The 13,931-nt window shown below is 44.7% G+C and overlaps 1 protein-coding gene across 1 annotated transcript in view; it reads right to left on the bottom strand.

Moving 5' to 3' along the window:
* Positions 1-949: 949 nt before the first annotated feature.
* LOC135919005 (transcriptional regulator ATRX homolog) overlaps positions 950-13,931 on the bottom strand; it is a 124,830-nt gene continuing 111,848 nt past the window's right edge. Inside the window, exon 27 of the mRNA XM_065452748.1 lies at positions 950-2,977. Coding sequence (XP_065308820.1) covers positions 2,543-2,977 — 435 coding nt within the window. The 3' untranslated portion in view covers positions 950-2,542. The remainder of the gene's footprint in view (positions 2,978-13,931) is intronic.

Here is a 13,931-nt window from a genome sequence, read left to right as displayed (position 1 = left end):
GGCCCCTTTAATCTCAGAGAAGCAATTGCTGATGCAAAGAGAAAAGTCTTAAGCAGCAGCATATGCCACTGTGCTACGATGTGTTATCCAGATAGCTTGAGATATTTAGCCAGACGTTGAGACTCTTGGAGCATCTGTAAATTTACTGTACGACCGTAATGCCAAGATATAACTACGAGCCATAGTGCCAGCATTGTCGTTTAAAGAGCTTCTGATCAACCAAAATATGTTAGGTGCTGCAAAAACTTTAGGTACTGCATGACTATCCTTGGCAGAAATGAACCAAAGTAGGTGTATCATGATCATCATGCTTGTATGAACCATTCAAGTCAGCAGAAACATTCAAAGCACTTTTGTTGTGGAAACAGTTCGACCTAGGTGCTGATGACTGCAGGGTGGACCCCTACTACATCTTGGCACCACAGCAATACTGCAAGAGTAATATGTGCACATAGAACTGAACATATCAGATTACTGTTTTTTGTTAATTGTCTGACAAATTTACTTCAGATTTATGTGCACTGCAAAGCACCACACATGGGAACACGTCAGAGGACCGTTTTCTGTAAACTGTCTCGCACAACTTTAACAAATCTCGTTTACATGAGTAGAGCTTTGCAAAAAAAAAAAGTGACCTGCCTTTCGTAATTTTCCTACAGCAACAGGCATGCCAAGTGCAAGTATTCTACGCAACCATCATGCAATACCTTTTTTAAAGAATGTTGATTCACTGCGTAAGCCATTGGCATGGCATAAAATCATGAAATTTTTTTTTTCTATGACAGTCGAAAAGCTGTTGAACTCGGACACCCTGAATTGTGTCAGCATACACAAGCGAGTATTGACTAATATATATGGTACATACGCATCCTAACTCGAAGAAGGATACCAACATGTCTACTTACTAACAAAAAGAGAGAGTGAGAGAACTGCAACCAGTTGACAAACCTTGAAGCAGTCACCATCATATTTTTTTTTACTTTCACATGAACGCAACCTAACTGTACAAGAAAGAGTGGTCATCGGTCTGAAGGAACATAAAAGCAATAAATGACTAAAAAAAATTAAAACAGCCCCCACACAACATGCTTCTCTATCAGGAAACCCAGAAAGGTCTCAAGTCATGTCCCAACTTTAGGGTGTCAATAGTGTTTGCAATGCATGTCTGAAATACATGAATAGCACAGCAATATAACAATTCTTTTGTTTGAAATTAAATCATACATACACTGCATAAGCTTATGTAAACCATGTTTATAAGCAAAAAAAAGAGAAAACCTAAGATTACCATAGCAAACTTATGGAGAGTAAGCTGGCAGGCTCAACTATGCAAAATATTTTTTACAGTCACTGCAGCTTATGATGTGTTCCTAGCCACAGAACATTGTACCCAGAATCTTTACAACCACATATAGCTCCACGATTTTGTAGAAGCCTTGCAGTTTGTGAGAGCAATGATAATTCCATATCCTCTATATATACAGTGCGACAAAATATGCAAGAGAAAGTCATGTACACATTATTGTGCATTTTGGGCGATTTAACATGATACACAAACTTGCAGAAAATGCTGGAATTTATAACGCATGAAAAGAAAACGCCGCAGTTGCAGTTATTTGCAAACCTGCAGCACACAAATGCAAAATACACAAGCTCTTGGCGACATCAAAGGTGAAAGTCCATATAATACAAAAAACTCAAGTGATAGAAAACCAGGTTTTGGTTCGACTGGTGCAATGAGCCAATGTCTGCTCAAAAAACATTAAAAAAGTATTAAAATTCTGCTCAGTGCAATGCAATAGTTCTTAAAAAATGGGACTCAATGTATCAGCACATATACATCACTGCACGGGCGCTTGTGTGTATTGCAAAAGACGAGTGGCCTCTGGCATTATGAAACAATACATACACATAAACTTGCGATTTCGAGGAACAGATATCGGGTCAGGTTGGCGACTGTGTGGTAGAAAATGGCTCTAAATATAGTAAACAAAAAGTGTGCATTTATTATTTCCTTTGCCTCATTTTTTGCAGCACTGTTTTTCACGCTTCAAAGAGCACACATTTCTAAAAATGCAACAAGGTTTGTTATGGATATGCACAAAATAATGTCTCGAAGGTCACAGTAGTGGCACTGATTTTTGCTGTCTTCACTGTTTGAAACAGATCATAAAATATGATGAGGTGTCTTACACAGAACTGCTTAACGGTGGCCATAGGTTGGGAACCTCATCAAACTGCAGTCCCAATTGTTCGTCACAGTAACAAGACCAACTTTAACATTTGGCTCTGACTGCTACACCAGCCGTGACAACAGATGTGAAGTAACGTTGGCCGTAAAAGAGAGAGAGAGAGAGAGAGAGAGAGAGAGAGAGAGAGAGAGAAAAGAAGACCATACATGCAGAAACCCAATTCAGAAGCCACCAGGACTGGTGTCACCACAAAGCAGTGGCACCTCACTGCTCTCCTTAAACCCGATGCTGGTGGCAAGTCCCATGCTCAATGAGTGGTCTAGGAGAAGACAAGAACATGGTACAAAGTCTCAGTCAATGATCTCGGTAATCACAACCGATGATGTCGACGGCTGTCGTGTACTGGAAGACGACGAGCCTGCAGCGTGCGAGTCATCTTCTGCTTCAGAGACCACCACCCTTCCTGATGTGGGGTTGCTGCCCATCTGCTGCTGCATGAGCAGCTGCTGGAAAGCCACCCTCTGCTGGTTGACGGCATAGTTCCTTGCCATCTGAGGGCTGACTCCACGTGCCATGCAGTAATTGTAAGCATTGGCATAGATTTGTTCTGCCTGCGACATGCCTGGCCTTACATGCTGCGTTGCCTGTGGCCGCTGGAACTGGTACTGCGCCTGCTGCTGTGCAAACTGAGGACGTGCCTGTGCCTGCTGGTAAGCCTGCTGCCTCATGTAGGCCTGCTGCTGATAGTACTGTTGCTGCTGTGGCTGTGCTTGCTGCTGCGCCTGCTGTTGGAGCAAAATATGTGGCACAGGTTGCAACAACTATGGCAATACTACTTCCCAGGCACTAGTATTCTATGACCAACCAGGGATAGACAGTTAAACCTCGATATCATGAACTTCGAATTGACGAAATTCTCAATACAGTTAAACCTTATTATAACGAACTACAATATAATGGAATTCTCAATATAACGATGTATTTAACTTTTCATAACCTCTTGTCTATAGAACACCATATATTTAAAACCACAATCAGGGTGTCTACCAAGTTGACATTTCCAAATTCCCTGAGTTTTCCAGGTTTTCCCTGAGTGCCTTTGCAAAATTCCCTGAGTGATGCAGAACTATGTTTTATGTCAAGACGCGCTGAAACCATATCGCCCTATGCTGTCACTCTCTAGTAAGCATATGAAAAAAATTTGAAAAAAAAAAACCGACTTAATCCAATTTGAATACTAAGGAGTAGTGTTTATGTTATTCAAAAAAATATAAGGGAGGGGTTATTAAAATGCACAGCAAATAAAATGTCTTCGAAAAAATTTTCAAATCGAGTTGGACATTCTCTAGCACAAATAAAAAGGAGATGCATACAGAAGCAAACATTTTCGAATATGAGCTATTTCTATGAACTGATAGCATGCTCAGTGTCATGCAACTGTCCTGACATACTCTCAGCTCGCACAAGACGCCTCAGTGTTGTGTTTCACTGCTTTAAAGAGTTTATATTGGTTTGGATGAGGGACACCTGCATCTCAGCATCAGCCAACAATTTGTTTTTTGAGCGCAGGCTCCTTCAAAGAAGTGGTCGTTCATTCCTCAGTGCGTCGATCCTTTCTGTTCTCGTCCTCCTTTCGCCGCGCGTTCGCCCCACGGACCATTTGAAGAATACTTTTGGTCAATTTACAGTCAACGTCCAATTTTTCAGACCCCCTAGGGGCCGCGAAAACTTCCGAAAAATCAGGCAGTCCGAAAAAATAAATTCATGTCTTTTTACTGCCCTTAAGGGCTAAAATCGACACATGTACGTCTGAAAAAGCTCTGAATGCCTGTCAGTGCACTTATTAGGCATATCGGTGCTCCTACTGTGACAGGTGAGGGCGAGTGCACACGTACAAATTTACGAAATACATACAGTGTCCCGCGACAATTGCCCCTTCCTACGCTTGTACGCTTCACCGCGTGACACGACTGTAATGAGGCGAAGCAGACTTTCGGGAAAGAGCGTTATGCAATGCGCCGTGCTTTCCGAGCTTCGAAGACAAAATTATTGCTGTCAGCGGAGAAATGAAGAAACACGGCACCGAACGACAAGAAGCTTAACAGCGAACGTCGAAGCAGCTAGGCCTACCGTTGCCGCAGTGGTGGCCACGGCTGCCAGCGCATCTGCGTGCGAGAGCACCGGTTCAAGGCGGCGAGGTAATCAAAATAGCAGCGGTGGTAGTTTTCATTAATGCCGTCTCGGACCTGCGATCACTCAAAACGTTTAGAAAGTCGGACGGCGAAGAGTTCTTGCGTCTGAATTTTCAGACGTTATGATACATTGACTCTTTGCGGTACGTGGTGGTGCCGCGAAGCCGTCCGAGTTATCGGGAATCCGGAAAGTCGGTCGTTGACTGTACACTGGCAACTCCTCCAGCCGACGACGATTCGTTACGAGTCCCGTCTGTTTCTCGAGCCAGCATTACCGCGACTTTTGACCCTCTAAAAAAATTACAGCTAATTTTCCCTGATAGAAGCACAAATTCCCTGAGTTTTCCCCGAGTTTTTCCAGACTACTCAAAATCCCTGAGAATTCCCGGTTTTCCCGGTTTTCCCGGTTGGTAGACACCCTGACAATATAACGAATCGTGTTTGTATGAGATTTCAATATAATGAAATTTCACTGTCGCCTCAAAAGAATGCAGAGACAATAATAGAAACTTCCAATTGAATTACAAGCGGCTGCTTGCAAACGCGCCTCTCAAATCGCACGCCATGCGACAAGAGCAACCGCCGAAGTGGAGCCACATCATGTTCCGTATGAAGTCCAAGTGCGATAAGATCCTATCGCAGCCCGCATACTTGCACACGAAAGCGAGGCTGGCACCACTGAATTCATAACGGCGATGTGAAGATATCATCGGCGTACATGGCATGAAACCGTATCATTCATCGCCGACTCCCAAATTTAACAAAATCAATTATTTTCTGAATTCAAATGTGATTTTTTCGATTGCACGATAACTCAGAAAATTCAGCGGTCCCTTTCTGTGTAAAAAAAATCTATCGGCGACTGTACTTATTTGCATAAAAGGTTGAATTTCAACACAACAAAATTTCGATATAACGAAACAAATTGGCAATTTTACCGACTTTGTTATATCGAGGTTTAACTTGTTAACAAAGTATTTAACTTTTTATAACTTCTTGTCCATAGAACACCAATATAACAGTGTGTTTATACACAATTTCAATATAATAAAATTTCAGTCGCCACTAAGGAATACCGACACAAATGAAAACCCGCATATGCAGATGATAAACTGGTTCAATTACAATTGGCTGCTTGTGAACGCACCTCTGAAATCACACGCTGTGCAAGAAGAGCGACCGCTGAAGCAGAGCAGCATCATGTTTCGTGTTAAGTACAAGTGTAATAAGATCCTATCGCAACTCGCACAATGTATGCTTTGGCCGTGAGTGAAAGTGTGAGAAGGTGAGCCAAGAAGGATGGTGGCTTGATGAGCTCCTTCTTCCCCTGCGTGAGCCAGTAGAAGGGGGGTGAAAGCGAGGTCATGGTGACACGGTCAAGTGCGCGCGATCTAGTGTGGCTGTAGCTGTGTGTGGCTATCAGCACATCTGAGCGCATACACGGCCCCCGCACTCCCCATTTTAGAGATGATATGTCGCGTGTGCAAAGAATGGGTGTGCCGTGATGGCATGGCTTCGTGTGAACTGTTTTATGTGCATTTAGTACTGGAGGATGCGTAACCTCAAGTTTTGGAGACGTGTGGAAACGAGAGGCTCCTTGCTGCTGGCGCTTTTCATGATAGTGTCGTCCCACTGCGGCCAACCATATCAGGGAATGTGAAAGCATGGCCGGCTTTGCTTCGTACTGCCAATGTGAAGACATTGTGAACACCACACGAAACCCTACCTTTTGTCGCCGACTGTCAAATTTAACAAAACAATTTTTTTGCGCGTTCAGGCATATGCTTTTTATGATTGCCCTTTAATTGAGAAAATTTTCCGGCCCCTCCCATGCAAGAACAAATTATTGGCGACTGTACTTATTTGCATAAAAGGTTGTTTTTCAATATAATGAAATTTTCGTGTAATAAAGCAATTCGCCAATTTTACCGACTTCGTTATATTGAAGTTTAACTGTATAAAATACCGCTTTGCAACCCCATCCAGATTTCTGCAGAACCACACGCTTTTTAATTTCAGTTTAATTTCATTTACAATTTTTATTTTTAATTCAAATTTTATGCGCAGCAGGTGCTGAGAGAGAATACAGTGAAGGGATTCAGATTAATTTTGACCGCTTGAATTCTTTGAAACCTGCACGAACCTACTCAAGCATTTTTGCATTCCACCATCATCAGAATGTTGTCACTGCTGCAGGGATTTGATACAGTGACCTACTAGCGGAACACCAAAGCCAGTGAGTGACTGTGGCGGATATTAAAAAATTAGGGCAAGTTCAAACACTGCCTGTGTTTCATACTGGCATATCACTTGCTTTTTTCAGCCACAGCCCTTTCCAACATGGGCTCCATTGAAGCATGTGGGTGAAGCGGTGATTTAAGATTAGCGACAAAATTACAGTAGTAGTGCCTCCAACTGTGGAATAATGATCATAAGAAACACAACGCTTGCAGTCATAGAAGAGTTTGGCAACATGTATTTCTTTTGCTACGTTGAGCACTGTATTTAGCATCGCTTAGCTTCAGAGCGCCCACTTCAATGATTCTTTAATCGAATTCCCAACAAAAAAAGAATGTCTTGAAGCAACACACAACCTATGAGGGACCCTATGGTGAAGGGGCTATGGGTTACAATCCGAGGTTGTCTAATGTGCACCTAGATTTCAGTACACCAGCATTATTGCATTTACCCCCTGTTACAATGAAGCTGAAAGTTTGGCGAGTTGGCCTTTGTTCATTGCTGGAAAGCAGTGCTGCAGGCCAGTATTAGAGCAGGTCCTAACACACAATACAGTTAAAGCTCGTTAATTCTGATTTCACGGGGCTGAAAAAAAAAAGCTTACTAAATCAGCATGCATTTACTTACTGAATGAATCAGCAAATTCTGTTTCTAGTTAGCACAAAAGCAGCACAGAAGCTCCAACTCTCGTCATCTCGTGTGAAAGATTAGTGCTTGCAGCAGTGAAGACCTTGTGCTTCTATCGCAGCGCGGCCACGGTGCAAGGCCCGTGTCTTCATTCATGACATGTCTTTCAATCACACGCGCACATCCAGGCGAGTTTTTAGCCAGTGAAATGGTTGGGAAGAGAGCATGCATCCAGCCCGACGTAGCCAGCGGATTTGATACGTGCAACTCGCGGTAGAATCGCTCTTCTTCCTTGACAGCTTACGTTGTGATTGTGGCATTAAGCACACATTGCACTGAGTTGAGCCAAAACAAAACTACGACTTGCCGCAACTGTTGTGAACAAAAACATGGTTGCTACTGATATGATCATAGATGGCAACCATGCAGTTCCGATTGCACGCGACCAATGCGTGCACCACATCAAAACAAAACTACTGTTTGCGAGCAAAACTTCAGTCACTACTGCTGCAATCATGATGGATTTAAAGGCATAGGGCAATGCAATGTCAGGCATCGCGGTAAATGCAAGAACAAAGGCTATAAATTCACAAATAGGCACAAAGTGTTCCAGCGTTCCTGTTCTTCCCATACAGTTTCCACTAAAGACGGTGATGCGTACTTGCCGCTTTGGTTCGGTTGGACGCTAGCACCACTGTTGCTCATTTATGTCGTACATTTACGACGCTCCACACTCACCGCGTTCCAAGAGTTGTCCGAATTGACCAGTGTCAGGCTAAATACGTTCGAATTAACAAGAGTGATGCCATTAAATAGTGCTTACGCCTGCTGGGACCGGAAGACGAGTACGAATTATCCGATTTTCCTAATGAACAAGGATTGCATTAACAAGGTTTTAACCCTTTGAAGGTTTTCGCTGCACATGTACGGCGGCGGTTTTCTCTCCCGCAAGGTCTTTGCCGTACAGGTACGGTTTCACCCCTCCGTTTAAAATTTCGCGCCACATAATGACGATGCCTGCTGACTGGGAGGTGCTGCCACTTCTTAGGACTTACAAGCAGCGTTTGAAATTTGTGCTACCTTCTTGGGGAGATAAACGGAACTGACTTCTAGCTTCAGCGCGTTGCGCAGACTGTGGCAACACCCCTTTTGCGGTTTTGGTTTTGCCGCGTGATCGCAACGAAGGCGCTCGAACAGACATTTTTCTCTGTGTCGGCGCTCTCTTGCAGGGCGGCGGAAGTTGATTTCTATCTTGATTGGCACTGCTCTTAGCTTGTTTATCACCGCTGCTCGCGAGGTATTCTCACTCTCAGTGGCAACGCGCTTTCGCAGTTTCGGTTCCGTCGCATGATCGCAACGGAGATGTGCAAAACGTGATTTTTCTCTTTGTCGGCACGCTATGGCAGGGGTGGCAGAAGTAGATTTCTATCTTGATTGGCGCTGCTCTTAGCTTCTTTATCACCACCGCTCACGAGGTATTCTCACTCTCTGCGGCAATGTGTTTACGCGAGAAGGTGCCTCAGACCTCTGCCCAAGGCAGCCGCACGCAGGGAAGATATCATGTGTGCGCCAACACAACTCATTGCTCCAAGAGAACAGACACGCATTTTAGTTGTGAAGACTGCGATAAGGCGCTGTGCATAGACCCGTGTTTCAAGGAGTACCCCACTCTGAAATACTATTGAACATCTTGCAGTTCTGAGTGATGCCAACACCAAAATACTATTCCTAATGTTTTTTTGCTATTTATTCCTGACTTTATACATTTTGTACATTCAAGATCCGCAGTAAAGTAATTTGACCACCTGGGAAAGTTTTTTTCAAAGTAATTTGACCCTCAAAGGGTTAATGTATAGGCAACGGTATATTTTTAAAAACATTACAGACAAAAGAACTGACAGCCAGGTTAGTTAGTAATGATTAGTAATGACTTGGCAGATAATGCAAGGAAAGAAAAAGAAGAAGCAATGAACACATTACTACATTTCATCTGTCCACTTTGTGAACGCACCAGGCACGACACAAGAATAATGGTAGTGGGTTGTGCATTCACCAACATGTTTCTTTGCCATGACAGAATTCCCTGTTTTGTTTAATTATTGTGGACCTAAAGTGATACAGTTAAACCAGATTGAAGAGGCACCCCAATTAAGTACTTCATTATAGCTACACATGACCTTGACTGCAAATAGCAAACAGTTGCCATATCTTAGAGGCAGCCAGAGGAACTCTTACTGCAGCCTGCCCAAACACAAACAAAACACACTTGTAGTCAAAATTATTTGCCAACCAGTTTTTCAGGCACTGAAGTGGGTGATGCTTACCACTTTGCCAGGCTGGCGCAAAATTTGGGACCTTAAGATTGCCATATTTAGCAATATGGCCGAATAAAATGGCAACATCCTGGTCAGTTAACTTTCAGCTCCGGGATAAAATGCTTCATCATATCGGCTTGTAGGGAAGTTGTGCTTCATTAAAAACAAGGTAATAGATGTACCTGTTCTAATGGGATTTAATGGGGAGTTCCACTTTGATTGCTATATACATTGCTTTGTCATATCCCTTTTCATTGCAACAAGGTTTAATTGTGTATCTGCAAATGATCAGCCAATAATAAAACAGTCCCTGGTGTCACACCCCTTCAACAGGTGCCTTTCAGTCTATTGCATATGTACGAGCAGACATTCGGCTCAACTGGCAAGCAATAGCCATCAACTCTTTCCCTACCATGGGGAATATAGGTGTTTTTTGTATGTTACGCCAGATCTTTTTTATGGAGGAACTACTGCCCTTCACATTTTATGCAATACATAAACAAAAAGCAGAATGAATGCAATTTTCCCGCACAATAGCTTTATTAATTAGATCTAAGTCAAAACAAAAAATATAAATTGCCAGAACCAAGATTGTTGGATAAAATGGAACAAAATTTGTAAGGACACACTTGTACCTACTAAGAAAAAAAAAGTGTTATGAAAATTCTGAAATATACAAAATGTACTACCGTTTATCATGGGCACTTATTCCACAAAACAAAAACAAAAAAGTTTCATAGACTAAGTCTCCCACTGCAAAAATTCAAATGCAAGCACTATAGTTGGGCATGCGATGTGGAGAAGCAGTTCCACGATGTAAAGCATAGCGGAACGTTGCATGTCTTGCAGTAAACTCTTGTTTTCCGCAGCGTTTTGCTGTCTTGGTAGCACTTCTTACAGTTTCCGTAAGTCTCCATCTTGGCAGGCTGGTGCTCATACCTTCAGATGGTGGGGGTGATCGAACTGGTGGTGTATCCTCAAGTTCAAGGAGCTGTTTCACTAGGTCCGTTCTGAACGCAAGCTGGTCATAGCGGGCAATTCTTTTGAGCTCAGCGATCTCAGGATGTAGCTTCTGGTGTTCCTCAAAAATGATAAAGCTATTGACACATGCAATTTCAATACACTTAAAAAAAAAAGGGTTTTCCACCACCGAACAGACTTCTGTAGCACATTGTACGAACTAATAAACTGGCCTGACTTGTCGACGCCAAGCATTCCTGCATTGTATTTCATTGACCGGCCATGTTCTTTTTTTTTTTTTAATACAAATTCGCTGCCATTGTCCACCTTTCATTTTTTTTCTCATCATTTGGCAAGCATGTGCTGGTTTGCCGTATGCGCAGGGCTCACTATGTGCTACACCCGTCAATCTTTCCATTGGAGGTAAAGAATGCCATTGTCCCAGAGACATCTCCTCACTTGACCTTTTCCCAGCTGGTTTCTTTCAGCTCCATTGGAAATCCATAGCAGTCTTTACATGTCGTCTCACACACCAATGTCTTGCGTTCAAGCAAGTGCCGAAACAGCGAGGCCGATGTGTAGAAGCTATCCATATATATACAGTATGCCTGGTCAAGGTAGAGATCACAGAGATGGGTTACAACATTACAGGCCAAGGCATTGGCACTAGGCTTTTCATGTTTCCCAGTGTATACAAAGAATTGAATTGTATACCCAGTTTTAGGGTCTGCGAGCATCCACAATTTGAAGCCCCATTTGGTTACTTTACCTGAAAATATATTGCTGGATTCCGGAGCGCCCCTTCGATTTGACCATTCGTTCATCAACAGAAAGTTCCCAGTGTGGCTAGAAAAACTCCACTGACCATTCGTTCATTTGCTGCAGCAACCATGAAATTTTGTCCAATTTCGGCCTGGTGTGTCGTACGTCAATGTCCGAGTTGGTACATGCAGCATCGCTAACAGTGCCCAGAAACATCTTCTTGGCATTATTTTCAGTGGAATCAGAGCAGCAAACAAGCTTGACATGCTCGAATAAAGGTGTAGCTGCAGCCGCTCGACCACTCCTATGCATAGAAGAATGCCTATTGGGGGCGAACTCCACCACTGAAAAAGCTGGTGCCACCGTCGGCGTGACGTGGCATGAGGGATCACATGGACACAGCAGCCGCGTCGGCTGCTTCGGAAGTGCCGAAGCAAGCTGAAAACGAGTTTAAAGTCCTACCTGCACTGCAGTTCTGATTAAGCGGTGAGGCTTTCCTGCCTTGGGTGTCTGGTTGACAACATTTGAAAGCACTATAATAGGTAGTGGCTGCCTTTGGAGGCGTGCAGCATGGTGGGCTACTACTCAAAGCTGCAGTGCCGGATGTACGCAACGGAGCCCGGTGTCAGCCTTATTCACACGCAGCCGCACGACAAGTTGCATGAAGCTCGGCTCACGAAACTTAGAACCGGCAGGCACCCATCGGCTACAACTCGAGTATGCAGCAAGCACACGCACGAGGAAGATTTCTGCTTTGGCGTCAGGGCTGCGATGTTTGGTGAGTAGCACAAAGCGCACACTGAGACGCTCGCTCACGCGCTGCCCGGCTAATGTCATGAAGTTTTGGTCTATGAACTTGTTGATGCTAGAGACTGGCAAGTTCACAGTAATGGAAAGGGAACCATAAAAAGCACATAAAAAGAGGCATGACATGCTCCACTGAGAGGCAGTCCTGTAATGTGGTAAATTCGTCGACGTAAGCAACAGCCATGCCTTTAACAATGTGTCGACATTCCCTGGTAAAATTCATCGGCAGGAGTTCAGCATGTCCGTTGTGTACATTAATTACGGCCCTGGCGATGGAAACCCCTTGACTCTGTACCTGTGCGTCGATGTGTTCAGCGACACCAGTCCCGGTGTTCAAGTTGTCGCAGATTACAGGAACGAGGGAACAGCTTCGGGGCGGAAGTGTGACGTCGTCGTCGGCGACACGTAAGCGGGGTCACTGGTGTTCCGCGGGGTTGATGTCGTCTGAGCTTGTAGAAAATGTGACAACAAGGTCACGGACATTAATCACTGCACCGTACTCTCAAGAAATCCATCCCCAATATAAGTTTCTTACAATAACCAAAGAGAATGACGAGGGTGGTGATGAAGGTCGCACAGGCGATTACTATTCTGGCTGTGCATTTTCCAATCAGCGTCATCAACTGGCCCCCGGCAGTTCTGATGTTGGGCCTGGTCCACGGCGTCTTCACTTTTCTCAGCCTAACGGCCAGTTTTTGACTTATCGAAAAATGCAAACTAGTATCGACGAGAGCGGCCACTTGGTGGCCGTCAATGCAAACGACAAGATCGGCGCTGACGGTGTTGGTTACAGGGGGTGTGGTTGGAGTTGTCGAAGCTTTAGAGTTGTCGACCGCCGGTGATGGGGGCTCCTGGAAACCTACCCAGTTTGCAACCTCACCGTCGGAGGTCGCTGCCTCTAGTTTCCCTGGCGTGGGCTGGGGACCTGCCCCTAGAGGCGACAGAAAAAGCGCGATGGGTCGGTGGGGTGTAACGAGCCGGAGAAGGGGAACGTGATCGAGGCATCTTTGAACCTTCTGGCCGAAAATTTGTAGAATTTCCGTCGCAGGTACGTGCAGCATCAAACACAGCGTAATTGCAGTTGGGAAATCTTGGATACCCAGCCGCGTGGTAAAGATGTCCTGCTTCGCCGCAATGAAAGCATAGCGGCCGGTGGTCAGATGTGTGCCACAAATCGGTCTTTCGAAGCGGGTAGCTGACAGAGGATTCACCGGAAGAACGCGGTGCAGTGATCGGCTGGTGGCGGCTGTGACTGTCGAAAATAGGGCGTCGGGAGTGGCGGTGATGGCTGCGTCGTAGTGGTTAACGGTGTCAGCAGCATCGAAGTGATGGGAGGTGGACGACAGACAGCTTCTGCGTAGGTTAATCGTCGCGGCACTGCCTGCCAGTTGGGCAACGAAAAGGCCTGTCGAACTTTCTACCGAACGATATCAGCGATAGAAGCCACCTCTGGTGCCATGGCAGAAATCCCGAGCTGTCGGATCTGCTCTCGCACAATCTCTCGGATTACTTCACGCAGAGACGTGCCGCAGCTCTCAGGTGGAATTGAAGCATTGACTGGCGAGTTCTTGCGATCATATTGGCGGTACCGTTGCTGTAGTGCCTGTTCTATAGCGGTAGCCTCCTTGGTAAATTCGCTCACTGTCGTCGGTGGGTTTCTCATGAGTCCGGCAAACAGTTCCTCCTTCACTCAAGAGATAGCACAACTTCTTTTCTTCGGCCATCTCAGGTTGTGCTCTGCGTAAAAGGCGGGCCACATCTGCAAACATGGCAATGATCTCATTTGGTTTTTGAATACGGGATTCAAGAAGGTGCTGGGCGTTGTCTCTTCTGTCGCT

The sequence above is a fragment of the Dermacentor albipictus genome, chromosome 3 (genome assembly GCF_038994185.2).
Source record: "Dermacentor albipictus isolate Rhodes 1998 colony chromosome 3, USDA_Dalb.pri_finalv2, whole genome shotgun sequence".
NCBI classification, from domain to species: Eukaryota; Metazoa; Arthropoda; class Arachnida; order Ixodida; family Ixodidae; genus Dermacentor; species Dermacentor albipictus.
Note: the sequence above shows the minus strand (reverse complement) of the source record. Positions and strands in the feature narration are given on the sequence as shown.